Consider the following 24,068-nt stretch of genomic DNA (forward strand, 5'->3'; position numbering starts at 1 on the left):
TTAAGCATACTGTATCAGAAATGTATATTTCAACCACAAAAATTTGATACATTTTATTTTTCATTTAATACAATTACTTGTTAGTAAAAATATCTTCCTCATGCCTTAAAACACCTTTGAAACACCTTTTCTTCATTTAGTATATAATAAATCATGAATATGCAAATTAGCCCCGCCTCCAATCAATTACACCAGGTTTATCTGATCAACTCGGTAAACTGTGTGACGCGACTGGTTACGTGTTTGTGATGTAGGAAACTGCATCTTTAAAAAGAAAATACTCGTACTAGTTAAATTAATTAATTGTTGTAATAATTCTCAATTACTTGATTTTTGTATTTGTACCTTACTTGTGGTAAGTGGCATAAAGAATGATTCTCTAAAGCACTGTTAGGTGTTTATATTGTAAGTCTCAAAACAACCAGAGGAGAAACCAGCTCAGAGCAGAAGAGGAAGCCTGAGGCTGGGCACAGGACTCACGGCAGCAGGCCCGGGTCTCATGACAACCACCTGAGTGTCAACCAGCACATCCCTCGATTTAACCCACAGCCCACACAACAACCTCGATTGTTGCTTGTCAGGGGCAAAAGTGCGCGTGCAAACTTTCTTGTCCTTTTTGCCCGAAGGTTTAAGAAGTGTGCAAACATTTGAACACACAGCAGACGATTATGTCTGGGTTGCATCTCTCTGCGCTAGCAGAGGACGTGCACGCATGCATGGCGACTTCACTGCGATGAGTCAATGCCCCTGGTGGAGATAACAAGTAGATAGCTGGACTGGAAAAGCAGCGGGGATCATTGTGCAAACCGTGAATGCATACCCTCATCCGACAGGAGGGAGGAACGTCTGTCTTAGTCAACTGCGCGAGTGGGATGCAGGCGGAATGAATGTCAATCTGTCTCAGCTTGCCACCGTGTTGTGCTAAAAAAGCTGTTCGGCAGAGGCCATCGTGGGCTGATATGAGGATACTTACGGCAGCTAGTTTGTCAAATCGTGCAAAAAGCTCGTTGAGGGTCATCACTAACTCCTGCGCGGTACACTGGGAAGCCAGACTGGTGAAGCCCTCGATGTCCGCAAAGAGAATGCTGTGGAGACAAAGAGAGGGAGACATCAAAGAGTAATACATGATTGTTCATCCATCCTTTCATATACAGCTGTGGGAAAATAAGAGACCATTCCAAATTTTTATTTAAACAGCATTTCTTCATGTATTGTGGCCATTCCAGTCCAGTGTCTGTTGAATTTTAACAAAATAAAACCTCAGGTGTGACAAATTCATCCAACAGCAATTTAACAGACTGAGCGCATCACAAGACACATGAAAACTCTGATAAAAATATGATATAGCTTTTTAATAATTTTCAAATGGTCTCTCAATTTTTCCCATGGCTGTATATAAATATAAAGTTTATAAATGTAGTAGATGGAAAAAGCAAAATCATTGTTACAAATCCCAGGACAGACATCTGTTTGGTTATAAATGAACCTATGCTGGGTTGCAGGGTCAAATAGGAACATTTACTGGGTTTATTTAACGGGTTGGGTTCGGCCCTTTTTGACGCAACCTTTCAGAATCTGGCTATATTTGTTACTAGTTCCTGTATCTCATGCTTGGTATTGCGGAAACAACTCAAACATCATGACCCTTATGCCATGGGCCCCACCATTTAAGAAGTGTAGCTTGAATGCACAAAGTTATTTGGGATAAAAGCGTCGACCAAATGTGCTGTAAAGGTGGCTAGATTTTTGAATAAGAATGTTGAGTACTTTAAAACTGTAAACTTGCCAAATTACAACATGCTCATAATTTAAAGTAGCTTTTCCAACATCAATAAAATAAAACTTTACTGCACTGAAAAAAAGGTAATGCTCACAAAGCGTCACCACAAGTTGCAAATGCATGGTTGCCAAGGTAACCCGCCAGACAATTCAAGCATCACCCACAGCTTTATTTTCAACTGACTATTTGAAAGACAGACTTTACATAGATACAATATCAGCTAACTAATGTGATCCCAGCATTACAGCTCCATTACCATGCCAATGGCACAGCAGAAAAATTTGGACGCGAGCGTACGCTCTTTTTAGAATAAGATGACATTTATGCTAGGAGAATGATGGGTCCACAGAGAAAAAAGTTAATATAGCGTAATATTCCCCTGTGGGAGGCCAGTAATAGATATGGCTCTTCTTTGCGCCTCGAACGCCAGACCAAACAAAAGCTTATGGGCTGTAATGACTTTTTCTATTCAATAATAATTTGCAAAGCATTCACTAGATGCTGACATTGATCTAGCTGTATTCCAAACAGCTCAGGGCTGGTTTGACACTCGATTTCGTATGACAAACAGTAGAGATATGGACATTTTTGAATAAGACCAAAACTATGGTGAGTGATGCTTCTCTGTTTGGACTCAAAAGATCATTATCTTAGATAAGATCTAAGAAGAAATGTTTAAAGTTGCCCAGAAGGCAGGAACTTCTCACACAACACAATGTCACGGCTAAAGAATCATCCCATGTGGCTCTCTAAAAACAGAGGCAACTCATGTGTACTGGTTTTAGAGGATTAGGCAATTGTTAGCTGAAAGATTTGCTTTTAAATAGGAATAAGTTAGACTGAAGACATCTACTGAATAAAGAGTATGCTCCAAAACGAAACTTACATTAAGAAAAAATAATGCAAAGCATATACTCTATAACTCCCGCCAATACGGATAAACAAGTTTTATGAAACCATTCTGTATTTCACCATCTCATCAGATCTCAACTTCCCGTTACAACTACATCAACACATCATGCAATGCTCAATTAAAGGTGTTGTGTGTAAGTTTTTGAAGGATCTATCAACAGAAACGCAGTACAATATACCTTTGTCTCAAAGACGTATAAAGGCCTTACATAATGAAGTGTTTTAGAATGAGCTATTTCTATCTACATACACCATACTCTTACATGGAATTCGCCAAGTTCTTTCTACAGTAGCCCAAAACGGACAAAATGCTCTATAGAGCGCGTTTCCTAAATACGTGACCTCCTTAGGAAAAGAAGCTAAAACGCAAACTCATCATTGTCCAGGGTAAGCCATCGTAGTACTTCGAAAGGGAGGGGTGGAGTGAGCCATTGGTTGCAATTTGCAACCTCACCACTAGATGCCGCTAAATTCTCCACACTTCTCTTTTAAAAGCATGTCAATGAGTTCGTAACCATACTATTTTAAACAAAGCAATTAACATTGACAAATAGCCACCTTCTCAACTCTTAGGGACCCACTAGGCACTGCATGTTTGTATGTCTCCTTTATTTGACACAGTTAATTTCATAATGCTTATGAGATGATGATTTGAATCAGGTGTGTCACATAAGAACGACATACTAAATGTACAACGCTGTGTATCTTCGGCCCCAGGGAAGCATTGCTTTAGATGCGATGTGGACAATAGATCCCCCAGCTGCATTTGAGCCCAATCCCAACCCTATGATATCATGACACCATACAGATTTATTTTCAATTTTAATAGTCCTGATCAAAAACAAATGAACCAAAACATGAGTTGCCTTTACAACAGTGCCAAGTCAATGGAACTATAACGAGCACTTTGGCTGGATAGACCGTGTTTACGATAAACCAATATTTCATGTGGTTTCTCCAATACGAACCTCTCATTTTCTGGATGCCGCGAGAGCATGTTGTCAAAGCGCAAATTATTCATTTGAGGATGAGCCATGCGGCTTTGCAGTGGTCCATATGTGTATGTGCATCATTGCACATCATTAGAAAAAACGTTACATCTCTCCAAAGTATGTCGCCTTGACAAGTGCAATTTACCGTAGAAGTCCAACAACCTCTCCAGGACCAAGTAGGAAAAAAGTACAATAACTAAATTCATATGAACTTCAAAATGATTTTTAAGATCATAATATTATACAAGATCCTTGTAGATTTACTTGAATCTCTCAACAATAAATGTAAAAATGTACATTTATGGTTAAGAGATTCAAATAAATCTTCAAGGACCTTATATAATAATATGATCTTAAAAATCATTTTGAAATACTTTATTAAAAATCAGCAATATTTTGGCTCCTCAAAATTTCCCATTTTTTATAACTATTCCTTTAAAATGTATACATATCAAACAGCCCACAAACACAACTATGGCTATATCGGATGCCTCCTATTAAGTACACAGCACACTAAACCCCCTTATATTAGTCATAGATCACAGGTCTCTATAGCTGATGGATCTATTAAAGTTAGTTGCTATATATAGCGCCTCAAATAAAAGGCCTCCCCTGAGTGGGTGGATTAAGGTTTGTTGATTCAGAAAGAGAGAGTGCAGTTCTCGGAGGGCAGGCCTAAAACTGCCTGGACTACTAGAAGCATCTCAGGCGGATCTTTAAACCTCATTTAGCTATAAGCTTGAGGTGACTCATCAGCTCACCGCCGCCTGGACCAAAAATGTCACTGTAGTGTGGCGCGATGGCAGCGCTGCTCTTAAAAGGGATTCCAAACACATTACGGGCTCAGGAGTATCTCTGCCAGCTGTAATAAACACACTTTAGGTCCTTTACTAGGTGCTTGTAATCTGGGGCTTTTAAGCGTGTAAACATGACGCAGAGCACAAAATGAAATCCAGTCTTTCCCCTAATGGAAAACTTATCTACATCATTAGCGCCATGGAAACCTATCACAGATTTTGAAGTCAAAGAATGAAAAGGCATTCACACAACCCCTACGTTCGTTGAGATTTTTCTCTAAAGAAAACAACGGAAAATGATCCATGACTCATCCTGCACTGCACAAGCTGTTGTCCAATGAAATGTTCTCTAGAATAAGAAAGTCCCTCCGCCAAGGCCACATGTGACCAACAAGTATTAAATCATTAGTCACGGCTATCACAAAAAACATCTTCCTCTTTGATATGAAATCAAAGTATCACAATTCTAGTGATTTCCTGTAGTCTCCATACTTTAAAAATAAAAGTATGCATTGCAAAATATTCTTGAAGCACACGTTACATTGATATGGTAGACTTCAAATATGTTTTTTTTATTTGTCATTGGCTCCAAAACAATGATTCTTGCGGATGACAATCCTAATGAGTTTGTGGTGACAGCAACCCAAAAGGTCAAATAGCATATGCCAAACTACTTCTTAAATCAGGATGGCTTATTCTTACTGCGTTGACAGAACAAAATACAAAAAAGACAGGAACTGAACTGTCTAGTCGGGCAGTATTACACTGCTCAGAGGAAAATCACACCAGGAAGCCATGTTTTATAGTAGGAGGTCACGCTTCCTGCTTATACAGTATAACATGACACCCTAAATACTTCACAGGTCACCACTCGGCCACTATCAAAGCAGCAGCTCGAGAAGTCTTTACTCCAGACCCCTCACCCCGGAAGCGCCAGGGCTGCTGGTTTTCATCAACACATCAGTTCAGCCTCTGTAACGGATGCCAAAACACATCTTATACCACCTGCACTTGACTTTCACTTGTTTTAAATACCGTATGACCGCTTCTTTGAGACTCAAGATGGGCCACTGTTCTTCTACGGATGCATCTTTAATAAGTTCATTTGCAAAAAGGGTCGAAAAATGTTTCCAAATCATGTTTTTCATTGTGCATTCCAAGAAATAACATTCAAACTGCAATTGGTTTATTTTGATTAAGTTATAATCTCAGAAACACTTACCATACTAACACAAGAAAGCACAAATAATATGTTAACATAATAAAAACAAGATTTTTGATTAAAAAAAAATGGATTATTTGATAACTCTTCATTTGAATTCTCTGCAGTTGAATTAACTTCTTGGCTACTAGGAACTGAAATAAGATTTGACAATTTTATAATTGTACTTAAAATTTACTTAGGACTTTCAATAAAGTTGAGGTAATAAACAAGACGGCAATTTTACTTTTATATTTTTAAAAAGAAGAATTAGAAGGAAAATTCAATGGGATTAGAAAAAAGTGCCGAAATCATTTTGAAGTGCGAATTGGATAAAACATGATCATAATGACAACATATGGTTTATTTACAAAACATTAGTTTATGTTGATAAGCAATATTTGAAATTTCACATATTTGTGCACATTTGTGAACATTCTGTGTTGCTGTATTACAATTTTTTAATCTAAGTGTTTAAATGGCTGAATTAAGTATTATAATAACTTAACTATAAGTAATTTTAACCAAAAAAATCTTATATGTTTGTATGTATAAAGTAATATTTTATTCACATATCCGGGAATAAGGTCAGGGAATAGGCATAGTTAGTCAAATGTTAATAATTTAGATTAAATTTCCAATTTAACATCCTCCTTGTTCAAATTCAATACAAATTTAACTCGTGAATTAAAAGAGAAACTATTCTTAAATTGTAAATCTCTCTTCATCTGTAGCCCTTTCATTTGTGAAACGTATTGTCAGCACATTAATCACGTCTTCTAATGCTTCACATACCTGGTGCCGCGCCAGATCAACTACCTGTTTATTCCTTAAGCAGAATTTCCAGACTCTTCATCCCACAACTGTGTGGGTTTCCCCTTAAGAGTAAAGATTCAAAAACAGTTACTGTTACATAACCGTCTTCAATGAAACCACTGGGTCCTCCAGTAACAGACCTACTGTATCAATATTCTACTTAGCGATATGAGAGGCAAAGCATTTCACTTGGCTGAACACTTATACTGTTTCCTCTGGATGGAAAAGAAGCTCTCAACTACAGACAACAACACGGGTCAGGTGGTCAGCACCTCCATGCACTGATATCAAATAGATATCATGCATAAAACACCTCAACTTGGTTAGATTTGAGAATCATCATGCAAAGTTTTCTTTTTCAAAATGCAATAATCAGTTCCCAGGCTACTACAATCTGCATTTTCAAGAAGAAAAACTACTTACAAAATCAGCTTTATTTAATAGAAGGGATTTATTTTGCTTTATATGCAACTTCAAAAAGACATCATTCACAAATATCTGACTGTGATCATTCTACAGTACATGACATGTCAATCAGACAGGCCGTTTCTGCAATTCTTGGCCAGAATAAATAGCAATGTATCCCAGACTTAATGCCTACAGTCAAGTGAAGTTTGCAGAACACTGTTGCCACAGGGCTGAACAGCAGCTGTTGTCAATCTGCAATCCTATCATAATAAAGGTCTATAGGTTGTCCGTGATAAACCAAAGGAGACGAGCCATTGCTCACCTTTCTGAGCCACAAGAGGGAGCAAAAATGAACGCCTATTTGTCTTAAAGCCATGAGCTGCGCACCGAAAACTAGATGCCTACCTACGCTATTGTCCCACAGAACCTCTTAACCTTACCACTTATCACCTTCATTGACTGTAAAATAATTGTAATTATTATAAAAATAAGTCTGAGAGAAAAGGTTTTATAATTGGTTTCAGATGCAAAGGAAAACTACTGTCCTCCAAGCTATTCATGGGTCCTGTCTTACCTGACATTGTCATGCTTCTGAATGTAGATCTTGTGGAACATCATATCCTCTTGTTTGGCATTTATGTCGGCTTTCATCTCCATGGCGACATGTCGAGGAAGCACAGAGAGTAGGAGGCGCTCCTGAAATTGTTGACAATGATGGAGGTAGAGGGGGGATAGAGGAAATACTTGTAAGAAGAATAAGAAGAGTGACGCGCTATGATGGGCAGCAGAGCGCTATCATTTGTTTATCTTCTCAACCGATCTCCCACAAGAGGAGATCTATCCATCTATCTACTGCACACAATGTACCGTTCATCTATCTATCTACATCTATCTACTGTACATCTATCTGTCTTTATCTATCTACTTTACATTAGGGCTGTAAAACGCTTAATCGCATTCAGATTAAAAGTTTGTGTTTACATAATATAGGTCTATATACTGTGCATATTAATTTCGTATTTTTATAAACACACACACATATATGGATCCATATTTAGGATATTAACTTTTATATTTCTCTTAAATAAATCGATCAATGTGTATGTTTTTATTAATACAAAATGAATAATGCACAGTACACAGACATATATTATGTAAACAGAAACTTTTATTTTGGATAGGATAAATCGTTTGACAGCCTTACTGTACATCTATCCATCTAGATCGACCTATTTACATCTATCTAATGTACATATATAAATATACATCTATCTTCTGTACATCTATCCATCTACATCAATCTATTTAGATCTATCTACTCTACATTTATAAATATGCATCTATCTACTGTACATATATCTGTCTGTCTGTCTCTCTACATCTATGTGTCTGTCTATCTGTCTGTCTGTCTCTGTTCATCTATGTGTCTGTCTGTTTCTCTACATCTATGTGTCTGTTTGTCTGTATGTCTGTCTCTGTACATCTATGTGTCTGTCTGTCTGTCTCTCTACATCCATGAGTCTGTCTGTCTGCATCTTGTGTGTTTGTGTGTATTTCTATTTCTATACAGTATAGCTAGAAAGTAAAAATGAAGACACATTTATGAGCCACCTTAAGTGCTCTTAAAAGTTGGTCTCACCTGTTGCTGGTTTTCTCTTTGAGAGTGCAGTCGGGCTTGAATACATTCTCTGGTCTCCTGGAAGGCCTGTCTCTGTGAGCCCTCCGCTGGGTAATGCGTGCACACACCGACTATATTACTACAGGAGAAGATCAGGACATTGGACACAAGCTGGGGAAAACAACAGAAATCCACATAAAAATATGGCAGATCAACCACTACAACAACTTTCTCGCAGAGAATCTTTGCCAACAGTACTTTATAAATTACTAAAACTAAATAATGGTTTATCACCACAGTGTGTACTTCTCATTCCGTTTCACTCATAAAATCAAAACACTTTGTAAACAAACCATTTTGCAAGTCCATTTAAAACATGAACACTGGTGTTTGTTTCTAATAAAGCTACAGGAAGTCTCGGAGTCTAAAAATAGAATGCATGATAAAGACTAGCCAGACAATCGGGAAGCTGTTCAGTGTCAACGCATTTCAATTTATCTGGGCTAAAACCCCCTCCTCCCTCTCTTCTACAAGCTGGGTCAGGAGGAAGGCGTCTTGACTCCTTTCAAACTCTGGTATTAGGGGCAGCGGGGTCCGTTTCCATAATATCTCCGCCTGAACTGTACTGAACTTCAGCAGACGTATCTTTTCTATGACCTCAGCCTCACCAATCCCTTCAGCCTAATATGGTTTATGTGTTATATCATGACTTTATTATTTGTTGTGTTTGGACCATAGAAATAGAATACTCAGAAGAACGCTACTTGGTATGAAATGGGCAGCGTAATGAGCAGAATAATATTATCTTTAATTTTTAGATATGATGAGTCTACATAATAGTTCTTCTGTTTAAAAGTCAACATGAAATCTAAATCTAAAAGTTTATTTTGTTAAATAATGCATGCTCCTGGTATGCTGCGATTATATTTTTATTCAAAAGTAAAAATAATTGACCCATAAAAATGTTATAGCTCATTTTATTTTGAAAAAGTATTAGTTTGTCAGGTACGAATTCTTAGATTAAAAGTTATAGAGAAATAAAACACGTCTCCGTTAAGACGCTGATTCCTCATCCTTGAGGACGACAACATTGTGTCTCCCTAGAAAACATTTATTAGCAAACAACATCTGCCAAATGTTGTGAACAGGTGTGAGGTCAAAGAAATGACATTAAAAGGTCAAACTTTAATGCGCTTCTGCTTCTTATGTTGAAAACAAATTCATTAAACCTTTCAAAACAAGCTTTGTGTTCAATGTGTGTTGTTCATCCTTCCCCGTTTGTATGTCACTTTGGATAAGTGTCTGATAAATCAATAAAAGTAGTAAATTAAAAGAAGTAAATAAATACAGTATTCTCATTTTTTGGTAAACTATTTGTAGTGAGTCAGTCACAGAGACTGAAAGCAAAGATGTCCATTTCCAACACGCATTGCTCTCCTCAGCCGCAGTATTTGTGTTACTAACAGTGCCATTTCATTTCAGCCGAGATAAAGTCTTCCGATTTATTATGTGATATCAGACCATAGTGTTGGGTGTCGGTCTGTAGTACTGAATGAAAAAGCTCTGGTCCAGGTGTGCATTAACCCCGGCTCCTACAGTACCACTGAAACGCTCTCGCCTCAGATAAGACTTCCAATCCACAATGCAAATATTCCGGGGCAATAACCCTTGCTATTAATAAACTCCCTTTTCACGTTCCGCAATGGCCTTATTAGGAAGCCGGCAAAATCACAGAGTGGGAGGGGATGAGAAACTACCCTTTGTTTCGGCCGCAGGAATGCGCGGGATCCAGAAGCTATCAGAGGGGAGGAGAAGCGCAGTAAGCTTTCGTTTTTAATCCATTAATGCGTGCTTCACACTTCTCAAAGCTTCTCTTCCATTGTTTTATTTACAATGTTTTATTTAGAAATAATATAACCCACCAGCTTGACGGATGTATTCACGTTGTGGAACCGAGCTGGGGGGAAGCTGGGCCAGCCATGGGAGGTCAATAGCTCATATCTGTTAAGCGCAGCCACATGCAAACGCTGCAATTTAGAACTACAGCAAGCTTGTCCTTCCATAACCTTCCCTGTTTTAGCCGGGTTAATGCAACTAAAACATAGATGCGTGTGTTTTATTTCAATACAAATAGAGAGAAAAGAGAAGCTGTGTGTTTGTGCAAAGCACCTCGAATCCACATGTTTTACGGAACAATGCATACAAACAGTGTAGATGATGCAAGCTTATTGCGACCCTGGACCACAAAACCAGTCACAAGGAATTGGATAAGATCATCAGAAAGCTGAATAAATAAGCTTTCAATTGATGTATAGTTTGTTCGAATAGGACAATATTTGGATCGAGATGCTCCTTTTTGAATATCTGGAATCTGACGGTGCAAAAAAAATCAAAATATTGAAAAAATATATATTGTCCATCAGAGGCATTGTAGCAGGCCAAACTATTTTGCTCAAACGCTCTCAATTGGCGTTGTGGAGCATAGATTAACCCGAAAGTGAAAATGCTTATTTCTTTTTACATTTTAGGGGTTTTTTCATGCATAGGAAAGTGGAGAGTAGACATGAAATGTTGGGTAGAGACAGGGGAGCTGGACTTCAGAGACGGAATCGAACCCGCACTGGCTGCACTATACCCGCACTATAGTGCAGTGAACACACTGGCGCTATATGTCGGCACGCTAACCACAAGGCTATTGGCGCGACCGAAAGAGGAAATTCTAAGCTTTACAAAGATACCAAACTTGAGTGTTTAATTTCCAAAGAGCGTGCAGCAGTCGGCCATGTTTGAAGGTGTGTTTCCGACCATTTTTGTTTGCGATTTTGCTGCATCCACTCAAGTTTTGATACTGTATATTGACGGTAGGAACATGATCTTTACTTAATATTCAAATGATTTTGCCTTAAAAGAAAATTCTATAATTTTGCCCCATAAAATGTTATGTTGGCATATCCCAACAGCATTCAGATTACATCTCTGAATACCGCTGTATATGCCACTACTCGCAGCAGTCTCATGACAATAGTTGGAAAGCGTCCTCCAAAGAACACATTCTGTATAACGGATGTTGCTTAACACCACAAAGGTGAGCAGTAGTAATAATCTATGCTAAACTGTGCGGTTTACCACATTCCTAATAGAAAGCCGGTTTTTAACAGAAGAAAAAGTTTACAATGCATTATAAAAACTATGACTTTACTAAAAACGTAAAAGCAAACTTCTTGCTCCACAAGTACGATTTCACATACCAATGCATTCCTGAATGTGTCGAGGCAATGCAGAATCTGCAACGTGTTAGCCAAGCATTTCCATCTGTGTTTTTTCGCATCTGTGTTTCTACAAATGTGGGGATTGTAGTCCCAGATTGCCGGTTTTCATCTAAATATCATACTGAACTCACCACAGTGACAGGCGAAGGCCCTTGTGCATATTTTACGATTCTTAACATTACAAAGAATAATATTCAAAACCTTTAACCATCACAATACAACAACAGCCAACTCGCAACTCATTTGCTATGCAATATAGCCATCGATCATGCGGGAGCGATGAAACGGATAGAGCTGTCATCTCTGTTCCACAACAGAGCCGCGAAGAGGCACGGCTGGCTGCGCTGTCTGACTGTGTTTACAGATGTGCACTGCTTCAGACGGCATGATGTGTAACTAGGGAACAGCCAAAGCCCAGCAAAACATTGTTTCCTAAAGATTAATGATTGCTGGCGGTCCCATAAAAGTCCCAAAGAGCAAAATGTGCCGAAAGTCAATATTTTTCAAATGCATATCCCCCATTTACCACTATCCTTACCAATCCTGCTTAGTCTGACAGTTTGCTAAATCGATTTTAGAGAAAGGCGGATCATACGGATACGGATCATTTTACTAGATTAAAGAACAGAAATGTATCCACACTCATGGCATTCAAAATCTGACTTTTCCTATGGATCAAAGGGAAGATATTTCAAGAAATGTCTCAGTGGTTTTGTCTTCATTCAGTGCCAGTCAATGGAACCCAGTGTTGATTGGTTCCCAATGTTCTTTAAAAAAATGTTCTTGAATAGAATTATATGAGGGTGAGTAAATAACAAAAGACTTAATTGAAATTGAATAAAAATGCATTAAATATCAGATATATATAGTGTTTTCACCATGGTAAAAAGCATCTCATGTGACCTCTAGTCATGTGATAGTAGCAGAGACTTTAACAGAAGTCCTTACAGGGTTTTCTTTTGACCTACACAGAAGAAATTTCCATAAAACATTGATAAAGATCAAGACACACTTGAGAATCATCCACGTCATCTGTGAGGTATTTTTAAAGGACAATTCTTCTTCAGAACCCTTAGAGTTCTCTCATGGTAATAGCAACACTGCGACACTTGTGTGATCCATGGTCGCTCAGAGTCTGAAAGCCTCCTAAATGTCACACCTTTGAAGACAGCACCAGGACCACTGCCAAAAAAAAATTCAATATTTCATCCTTCACATCAAAACAAATAAAGCATACGTGTATTCCAAATATAGCCATTGCAAACGCCAGCCACATGTGGCTCTGGGCTTTGGCAGTCGCTCTTTGATGTCAGTTGTGAGCTTCAAATCAAATTTCCCTCTACAGCTTACAGATGCGAGCAAGATAGGAGCGTTTCAATCCTGTAATGAAGGTATTACACTCAATAGAAACTTAGTCAGCAGACATTAATTATTGTAGTATGTATAACACATTTAAACTATATTCGACAGTTTATAAAAAACAGATCACTTGCAAAAAGGTATTTGAATAGGGCGACAGCATACAAATTTAAAGGCAAAGCATTAAATTTAGTCTTCATTTAGTTACCCTCAAGTTGTTCCGCATCTTTATAAATGTCTTTGTTATGATGAACACAGAGAATGATAATTGGAAGAATGCTTGTAACCAAACAGTTGTCGGCCACCATTGACAACCATAGTAGGAAAGCTTTATACATTTCTATATTCGGTTGAACGTGTACGTATGAACCTAAATTTATACAGATTTGGAACAACTCAAGGGTGGTGATTAAATGATGACAGAAAAAATATTTTGAGAGAACTCTCTCTATAAACGGAAGAGCTTAAATATTGTTGGCATTCTGTCCCTCTCCCTCTTGGTGCAAATCAGCTCCAAGACGTTTCGGGGTCCAAGATTGAATCCCTTATCCAGCTGTGTGTCCATAACTCCAATCCACCATGACAGGCGGACGTGAACGGCATTCCCTCTGCGTAGATATATTTTTCATCGGCTCACCCACAACCCCGGAAACCCCAGGATTACCCCCAAAACAATGGGGAATACGATTGTCTGTGACGTAAAACCGCTGGAAGAGGCTGTTGCTAGGAAACGGCAACCATGATCACACAATTAAACTTTGGTAAATGTGAGCATTTAATGAGTGTCATAACCCTCATGATAATTAGGCTTATTCAAATGACTGTCCTCCTCATTACGGTAAAGGTGAGTGTTGTTTGCAATCTATGAAGTCCTTCACAAATTTAACATGCGCCGTTTTACGTCAGCGTTGCGTCATTCAAGTGCAATTTTAAAAGCTCAGCGTGGACCACAAACAGAATGGCTTTTTTGTGGTTGTAACACATGATGCTTGGAGATACAAATCTAACAGGCTCACAATACAGGTCTCATCTACATGAAAAGAGTCGAACACAAACAGGCTTCACGTGTCATGAACCGACCAATCAATGTTCTCGAAATAATAACAGGAACAGTGTTTCCAGGCTTGCTACCCCACAGGCACGAGAACATTTGAATGTGGCTGTTCTTGTTGTCAGGTACATGCCACCATCAGCTTTATAAAGCATGTGTAAATACAACACAGGAATGTCTATGTGATCTTACCGTTTCCAGAAATGCTGTTAGCGGCTGAAGTCTGGAGTTCAGCTGCACACAGAGAGATGTGACAGATGATACGTATAGGAAAATGTAATTGCTCGGAGGTTTCTTTTTATGCCTCATGAAACTTTTATGCTTTGCATTTATGCTTTGCTTAACTTGGTTTGTTATAAAATGTTTCTTGTAAATTGGGTGGAACACAAATAGGAATAAACAAGACGATGTCATTCAGAAAGAGTACTGTGATGAAAAATGTATTTGGAAACCGGAGCCCAGATCATTTGACATTGACCAAACTAGAAGGAAACATTTGGGTTAATTTGGAAATCGTTGACTTCGGATCACAGACTTGAAACTTTTTGACAGTGTAAAGATCTTTTCTAAAACTGTAGAGACACACATGAGATTACTTGGGTATTTTTCTGAAGGAGGAAAAGTGAAGCGCTTTTTCCAAAACAACTTGCTCTTTGAATTAAAAAAAGGTGGTAGGCCTACTTCCTTTCTTATGGCCACATGTATGTCTGGCTTCAATATCGTTGCTGTCCTTCCAAAACCTGGTCCAAATACACTGTTTTTCAGGAAATGGATAAAAACTGCAATTTTTAAATGATTAAATACTGTGTTGTCAAAGTGGACAAGCACTTTTGAATGCTTTTTATTGGTTAGATATTTTTAAACCCAGTGACAAACATAAAGAGTGACTTATGACAAAAATAAAAATCACGAAATATGGAGAATGAGATGCAAGGTTTCAGAAGGACAGCAGCGATATTCAACCCGATCTTACGGGAATTCGTAAATATTTTACAAGGTGGCTTATTCGTAGGAATTTGTACATTGTGAATCGTACAAAAACGTACAATTACTAGAAAAAGCAAGACTGAAGCCCCCTTAACCCTACCCTAAACATCACTGGCGCCAAAGCAAATCATACTATGATGTTGGCTACATCGTAAAATTATTATGTTTTTGTGTTGGATCATTTTTATACAAGTTTTGTTCAAGTACATCTGTGATTCTTGGTTCCTTTTTTACACATGCAGCTGTCATGTGAGAATATCTATAAGTCCAGTATCTCACCTTCACCAATACCAAATGGATACACGATATTCCTAAACCTGCTCTCCCTTTATATTCCACACTTCTTGAGTTAATGGAGGTCTGACAGAACATTTCCACTTCACTGTGACCGCACTATAGAAAATGATTATGTTGATGCTGATTCAAGAAATATTGTGTGAAAAAAAGGCTTAGCTACGGTGTTTTTTCCAAACGTCCAGTTCATCCCCGAGAGCAATGGATAACTCCGCAAAAAACCCACAGCCAAGTGGTGTGTATAAAAAAAATACATTTATTAACAAGAGATATGTGCTGAATTAAACAGCTGAACATATTTGCCAGGTCACGCAGGCACTCAGACATTGCATTAACAAAGCAAATTGGGCTTTTATGTAGATAAAATGATAATGGCTCACAGCAAAAGGGAGAGAAATTAGATTTTCTAAGACTGCCAAACAGTGATGGGAACTGCTCTGATGAAACATCCCCTAGACCGAATTTTGCCAGAGATGATTGACATAAAACTGACCGGCATTAAACTCTCCAGTTAAACAAGGGATCAAAACTCAAACGCCACCTTGATCTCCAATTAATAAATCAGAAATTAATACTTCGGGTCCAAGTTAGGTTTAGGTTTAGGTTATGTTTATGAAATATCTTATCGCATTTGATTAGACAGGTACCAAGAACAGTTACTGGAAGTTTTGATTCTTCCCAAATCAGAAATGCAAAAAATGCCATCTGGGTAACCCAAAATAAATGATACCTGTTCCAACGTACCTAGGATTACCAGACATAAATAACATTTGACTAGACACAAAACATAAATCAACTATAATCAAAGTTAGATTTCATTATAATACTGGGTTGCCAGATACCTGCTGATACCCACCACTACTTTTAGTTACACACAGAAAAAAGGTACAAAAGCACTGGGGTGGTACCCTTTCAACAAATAGTGTTTTAAACCTGAAAAGTGCATATTAGTCCCTCAAAGCTTGATACCAAATGTATAAATGTTTATCTCTAAAAAGTACATATTGGTACCATTTTATGGGGAACCCCCCCACTGAGAGCTTCTGTAATTTTTTTAAGTAGTTTTTTAAATGTTGTGAGAGATGTGGTTGAACGGACAGAGATAGGAAGAATGTTCCACCAGGAAGGAGTTGTGAATGAGAAAGAGCGGGAGAGCGATTTACTGCCCTTATGGGAAGGCAATACAAGCCGCCGCTGGTTTACTGAACGCAGGGATCTTGATGGGGTGTAGGAGTGCAGGAGAGAGTGAAAGTAAGCCGGTGCAGATCCAGTGATAGTCCTGTAGGCAAGCATTAGTGACTTGAATCTGATACGGGCTGCAACCGGTAGCCAGTGAAGAGAGATGAAAAGGGGAGTCACGTGAGCCCTTTTGGGCTGTTGGAAGACGAGGCGTGCTGCTGCAATTCCACTCCAACTAGTTTTGGCGATTCTCTGAATGACTCGCCAGTCGCCACGATGAGATCTAACAAAATAAAGCAATCGAAAAAACGCTGCCATGCCAACAAAAGAATGATAGTATTAATTAAGTACTCCAAATCTAAAGCGCTGCAGATGGATTTGTTGTCATTGACCACAAGTGCATATGGCCTCCATTCTGAAGTGTGGGATCCTGTGAAAGAAATATAACGAATTCCAATGCTCTCGCTCTCTAGAACACGTTGCACAGCTGTCTGTCAATCTCACAGGAGTTTCAAGCAGTCCGTTTCAAGAACAATATGCCAGATGTCAAACATGACATGTCACTCAACAGCTGTTTCCACTTCTCCTCCCTGAAAAGAAAAATCGTTCGCTTCGTGAGATCTGCAGCGTCCCAGTATTCCAGGTTGGAAGACACTTGTTTACTGCTAAAAATAGCCGTTAGAAAAACAACCGTAGGCAATTCCTATGTGAAATGTGGTGACCAATAGTGCAGGATTTGAAAAAGAACTGTATAGTGATTTTCTGCTTAACATCATCACTCAAATGAAGCCGAGCCTTAAAAGAAGTTACAAATTAAGTTTGCAAACATATCTATATATACATTTCTAGCGAACCCATTTCACTTCGCCTCAAGCGAACCACACATTTCTCAGTTCATTTGCCACAATGCAAAGTGACCAATAACCTTCATGTGCCATATCACCTGCTTTTTTCATTGGCAATATTTTCACACCACGATGAATTCTGCCAAAGATAACGCAGCTGAAGGACACATGCTTGAATTGCCGTTGTCATGGCAACCCATGTTGATGTTGAAAATATGTTAAGTATTTTTAGACTAATTAAATGACTAATGCCTTTGATTCACATGCTTCACCTTTAGACTGCCTATGGATTAGGCTTGCGGCATTAAGACACTGGGTTGTATTGTTCAGATCCACAGAGCGTCCAGATCAGGCAAAGCTGCTAATGTGGACCACAGCTAACCAGACACATCTCTAAGCCTGGGCATGACAAATTCTACCTCAAATAAGCAGTAATCTATGAGCAGGATATACATTCCACAATATTGAAATTTACACATTGTGCTGGTTACATTTATTTTTTTGGTAAGAATAAACAGTGATTTTCTTATTATGTTTTTTGATGTTAACGATTTTTTGTTTATTATTGTCTTTATGTATGATGCATTATAAAGGGTTATTAAACGGTATGAAGCAGAATAATTGTTCATAATGTGTGTTGTAATACAGTAAATGTTGTATTATAACCAAATAAAAAATCCAAAGTGTAACCATGTATTAATAGGTGTATGACATTTCACATGTTGCTACGTGAACTCACTGTAAGTCCCTTTGATAAAAGCGTCTGGTAAATTACTAAATGTAAATGTTATAATGTATTTACTGAAGGAACTTATTCATGAGACATTACAATGCATTTATAACGTGCATTTACAATGCATAATAATACATTAAAACTACTTTTATTATGCTTTATACATACATGCTTAAAGCGTAACTGCTTTAAAGAGTATATTAATAAATCCATAATTTAAAAACTGTAAATTCCAAACAGGTTCCCTTAACAGTCCCATTGTTCGGACACGGAGGTAACTTAACAGAACAAAGACATTCATAAAGCATTTTTCCTACCATGGTAGTCAATGGTAGGCAAGAACCGTTCGGTTACAAGCATTATTACAAATATCTTCCTCGGTGTGACATTATGACAATGACATTTATACAGATTTAGAAAAACTTCAAAGTAAGTAAATGAAGACAGAATTACATTTTTTGGGTGAACTATTCCTTAAGACAAAAAAACCCATCTAAAGTACCACTGTGAAAGTCAACCTTTAATCGGGTACAGGACGGTTATCTTTAACTTACGTTTAACAGAACATTTCGGAGGAGGATTTTTATATAGATCGGAAGAAATCCAGTGGTTTTGTTAGAAGAGGGAAAGCGTTGAGAAACAGACTTGAAATATGCAAAATAAAAAAGCGTTTTTTGAAATTAGAAACATGAACATACATTGTTAAACAACCAAAAAACATAATCAAAGCTTCAAAAACAGCAAGAGACTGGCTCCTTTACGAACAACCCAACGTATTACATGTTAGTGACTAATAACCACTATTAACCATGCTGAATACAACAATGAAGCACATTTATCACCCTCGGTTGGTTATAATGTAACATTATTTGCTCACTTTGGGTTTCTAATGTTTTTAAGGTGAACAATAGAAGTATCTGAACAGCTCGCACACTTCTTACTTTCTTACTCAAACCTCAGAGCACACCTTTACGGACCTTCAGCGACTTTTGCAACTTTTGGCAAACTTCCGCTAGACTTCACCACTATTAGACTGACACCCATTACCTCAAATTTGTAAAAATCCCGCCCTCCAAAAACATGTCTGGCAACCTGACGTCAACAAAACTGAAAATGTAAAAAGCAACGAGCATTTCGGGTTGACTGGCATTCTCGCTGACATTGTTTGCTCACTGTTGGTAATGTTTTTAAAGTGAACAATAAAAGTATCTTGAAACTCTCACACTTCTTACTTTCCCAATTATGCGATTTCTCAAATGCAAACTGTTGGCATTGAGGCAATGGAAAGAGTAGCCTGGAGGGCCTTGCGATCAGGGGGGAGGAGAGGGCAGAAGGGGACTGACTGCCAGATCTGTCCCACCGAGCCAATGTTTCCTTCATATGTTCGAGTCCTGGCACCATGGCCATGCCAGCTCACATGTAACCAGGCAACTATACAGTCGGCTGGACGTAATGCCTCACTGCAAGTGTACAAACACACAGTGACTCCATCATTTTAATTGAGATGACCGAGTAATCAGGCCTTCTCACAGTTGGCTTGAAGATCTTCCTGCTATAATGAATGCTTGGAAAAGACACTACAGGAAGACACAACTCAAGAGGCAGGAGAGAGCATTACAGTATACACATATTACTGTTGCAGCAAACCATCAGATGCTTCACCATCTACACCAATCAGCAAGCGGACAAATTAAAGGTCCAATTTGTAATCTTTTGGGGGGATCTATTGACAGAAATTCAATATAAATAACTATGTCTTCAGAGGTGTATAAACACTTACATAATGAAGCGTTAGGTTTTTATTACCTTTGAATGAGCTATTCCTATCTACATTAACCGCGGTGCACTTGCATGGAATTTGCCATGTTGTTTCTACAGTAGCCCGAAACAGACAAACTGATCTACAGAGCACGTAGATGTAATCTCTTTTGGAAAAGAAGTGTGAGCTTGTGAGGAGAGCGTGAGAAGCGCGTGCCCATCGTCCTTTCACACAGGCAGCGTATGCACCATGCTCGTGCCTGGGTACCACAGTACAACAATGCAATTTCTCATTACGTTATTTAAATACATCAATGAGTAAAATATCATCCAGAACTCAAAGTGCTTTTTAAGTAGATTGCATAACTATGATTTGTTAGATCCGCCTTTTTCATGCTTTTAGATCTACGTAGTACAGGTTATAAATAAAATGCCATCGTGCTTTGAAGGATACGAAGTCACTAAAGGGTTAACTCACCATAGGAGAGAGGGACTGATTTGCGACGCGATCGCTTTTCTCTTACACTTACGCAATACAAGCATATAACATGATGTCTATGTAGTTTTATCTGTTTTTTCAGAAGGTGATGACTGTGGGTTTCAGACAGTACACCGACAGTGTAATGCTATCGTTTTCCACTCCTTCATATGATACATAAGCATAACATTTAAGATATACTTGTATTATAAATCCTTCGAATGTGCTGTTTCTGTTCATCACAGAAATAAAACAAACAGAATATTAAGGACTAATTGGTTGTATTTTGTATTAAGATTTGTGTTCAGTTTAAAACGGTCTATTCATAGTAATTCGTCACAGAAATACAACATCTGGAAACTAGTATAGAAATTTGTACATTATTTATCTCGGCTGTCCCTTGATCTCCTCGAAGTGACCACATAATAAAATTTGTTTTTTGACATTTAGTTTAATCCAGTTCTGAGCCAAATAAGGAAATGGAACAACAGGTTGTTTTTATATAAAATGAATCTCAGATTTGACTTCTTGGTTTCTCCAACCGTTCCTCCCACGAGAATCTAGACTATTTGCAGAGGCTCTCGCTACAAAGGGTGCCAATGTATCTGTCAGTTGCCGTGGCAATTGCTTCTCCAATACACTCAGGTTCATCCTCAATGGCTGACGTACATATGCGTGCAGCTCTTTTTTATAAAGAAGATGTCTGCAAAACATACAGTATCCTTCAACAATATGCAACAGAATTAAACATTACAATCTGTACAGATTCTACAAAGCTATTGACCACCTCTGTTTCGCAACAGTGTAAATGTACCAAAGACAAAGCTGGTACATCAAGTCCGCTAAAACAACAAGACTGAATCACATCTGCAGATTGTCCCATCTGATGAGAATAAGCTATTTAATTCCTTCTTGTCGCATAGACGGATGAATACGAACTAGACAGAAAATCGGGAAGTGTGGAGAATTAAATCAAGAACATTTCCTGAAAAGGTATGTCATTTTGACAGGGAGAACATTAGGTTTCCTGTGTGTGTCTCAGTTTTGGTGTTAAACTGTGTTAGATCGACTGTTCCGCTGCTCGGAGATAAATTAGCTGGAATGGATTTGTCGAGGCTCAATTCTGTGAACTGGACTCTTTATATCTGGATGATATAAAATGCAGAGCAAAGGGATATAATGCCACTATTTTGCAATAATTACCATAATGGCATTGAGATGTTCTCGGTTCATCGGCTCACAATTGTCACAGAATAATGCCAAACCTCCCGAAAAAGGCAAACGCTGTGCCAGTGTTATTCTTCCACCAACTCAACATCTAATTGTCAGAGTTTCATGGCTGCCAATCATATCCATCAAAAAACAATGTCATTAGATGTCAGGAGATTTTTGGAAAAACATTTAGACTGAGAAACATACGGTTAGAAACTAAAAAGGGTCATTTTTCATTTAATTGCATCTTGTTTTTTTCAAACTGATCACAGTATATTCTTTGGAACTACATGGACATATGGTTTAAAGGGAGAATTCACCGAAAAATGAAAATTGTGTCATCATTTGCCCACCCTCTTGTAGTCTCAAACTCGGAAGAAGATATTTTGAAGAAAGTTTTTAACATAATAGCGACATTACCCATTAACTTGCATTGGTTTTCCATTTCCATTGGCTTTAAGCGTTCTATTCTCTGTTGTTCGGATACCAACATTCTTTCAAATATCTTTTGTGTTCTTCGGAAAGAAAAAACTAATACAGGTTTGAATTGACAAGAGAATGTGTAAATGATGCCACAATATTTTTTTTGGTCAAACTATACCTTTATTCTCTTCTTCAAATTTGAATGTTTTCCATAAAAAAATAAAAAATAAAAAAATCGAACAATGCTGTTTATATCGTGCTGTAATGAATTCAACACTGTTCCCAGGCACTGATCTGCTCCACGCTGCCATCCAAGAGAATTGCTTAGACCCTTGTGTATACATGTTTAACACCAGACGCTTGTGCCAAAGCCCCCCTGCCCTTGTTTCGGTCACCTGGATATGCTGCGGCCACCCCGTGATTAGCACAAATATCCTGTCATATTAACAAGCATATGGTCTCACCAGGGGAAGCTACAGCGAGGCAGCTGGGATATTGTTTCCCCGGACAGAGCGGCTCTGATGTTTCTGTGCGCCACAAATGCTCGCTGTTGTATTCATGGAATTCACAAAGCCTGGAGCTCTTCTCTAAATAACAGCTGTTACTGATACATATGAGGGACCCGTGAACTCGCTTTCGTCGTGTCCAGCTCATTGCATATGGCACACTGGAACAAAACAAGATCTGACTAAGTGATGACTATCAGCTAAGGAGAGACGGATAGAAGTGGAGGCAGAATGGACATCACAGGCTAACTCTCTTTAAACATGTCCCGAAGGACAGGCGTTCTGAGGTCATCAACTTTCCACTTTGTTTAAATGCATCGGAGTCTATTTTTCCATGACATTAAAGCCACGGGATGCTGAAACGGACGAAGCAGTGTTTAGATGGAGAGCAGCGTTTACACATCAGGTACAAGGAACGAACATATCTGCGTTTGAAGCTGGACAATTTGAAAGTGATTCAGAATCATGATGAAACAAGCTTTAAATCGTGTTTACATCACTCAATAAAAGCTCCAGATTTGTTCTCAAGCTGTCATGAAAGGTTCCTGGGGCTGTCAGCTGGGGCTTGCCATAAGAACTAGAGATGTTCTTAATGTCATTACGGTCCCTGCAGGGATAAATGAAACCTCAGAGCACACATGCTTACGGACCTTCAGGGACTTTTGCAACTTTTGGCAACCTTCCGCTAGACAAACTCCCATTTCTTCAAATTAGTCAAAACCCCACCCTCCAAAAACATGTCTGGCAACCTGACGTCAACAAAGCGGAACATGAAAAAAACAAAGACCTTTCTGGTTGACTAGTGTTCTCACCGACTAAAAAATACTAGAAATGTTTGACTGCGCTAATACCATTTTGTTTCATCACATTTAAACCAAATTACTTTAAATTAATCGCTATATTACCTGCTATTGGCTTTGTGTATGCATTTACTGAACAAGAGAGTCGGGGTCTGAGGGAAGGAGAAAGAACCTGTGACTGCTATTAAAAGACTATAAAGTGTGAAAACAACATCCCTTTAATCGCTCTTTGTGTGTTTGCACTGATAAACAATCAAATGTTTCTTATGATCCAAAGCATGATGCTTAACCACATGCAATTGCTTGGTTGTGTATTTTAATGTGTTATAATGCAAAAAACTATTTAGTTATTTAAGTTATTTCCCTTATAGTATAGAAAAAGCGGCAAACAAAAAGCAAGCATGCATGGGAACACCTTCAACACTGTTTGTAAAGCATCCCAGGTGAATACCGATGAATCTGGTTGACCTGAAATGACGGTTTTACATTCATCTGCGTTACTTCACAGCTTAAATGACATTATTCCAAAACACGGAAAATAGTCATAAAGACTGAATATGCAAACATTTATGTGGAAGAGCGGGAATAAAAGGCAACTAACCGAGAGCGTTTTGTCTTTCCTATTGAGGAAAAAGTTGCAAAATATTTTT

The 24,068-nt window shown here is 38.3% G+C and overlaps 1 protein-coding gene across 2 annotated transcripts in view; it reads right to left on the reverse strand.

Moving 5' to 3' along the window:
- The window catches only part of adcy5 (adenylate cyclase 5), a 63,653-nt gene that overhangs the window by 20,113 nt on the left and 19,472 nt on the right, over positions 1-24,068 (reverse strand). For both annotated transcript variants that reach the window (XM_056754963.1, XM_056754962.1), the window contains exons 2-4: positions 8,546-8,695; positions 7,481-7,602; positions 974-1,085 (exon numbers count right to left, since the gene is read on the reverse strand). In XM_056754963.1, the coding sequence (XP_056610941.1) occupies positions 974-1,085; positions 7,481-7,602; positions 8,546-8,695 (384 nt within the window). The remainder of the gene's footprint in view (positions 1-973; positions 1,086-7,480; positions 7,603-8,545; positions 8,696-24,068) is intronic.

This window comes from Triplophysa dalaica, chromosome 8 (genome assembly GCF_015846415.1).
Source record: "Triplophysa dalaica isolate WHDGS20190420 chromosome 8, ASM1584641v1, whole genome shotgun sequence".
NCBI lineage: Eukaryota > Metazoa > Chordata > Actinopteri > Cypriniformes > Nemacheilidae > Triplophysa > Triplophysa dalaica.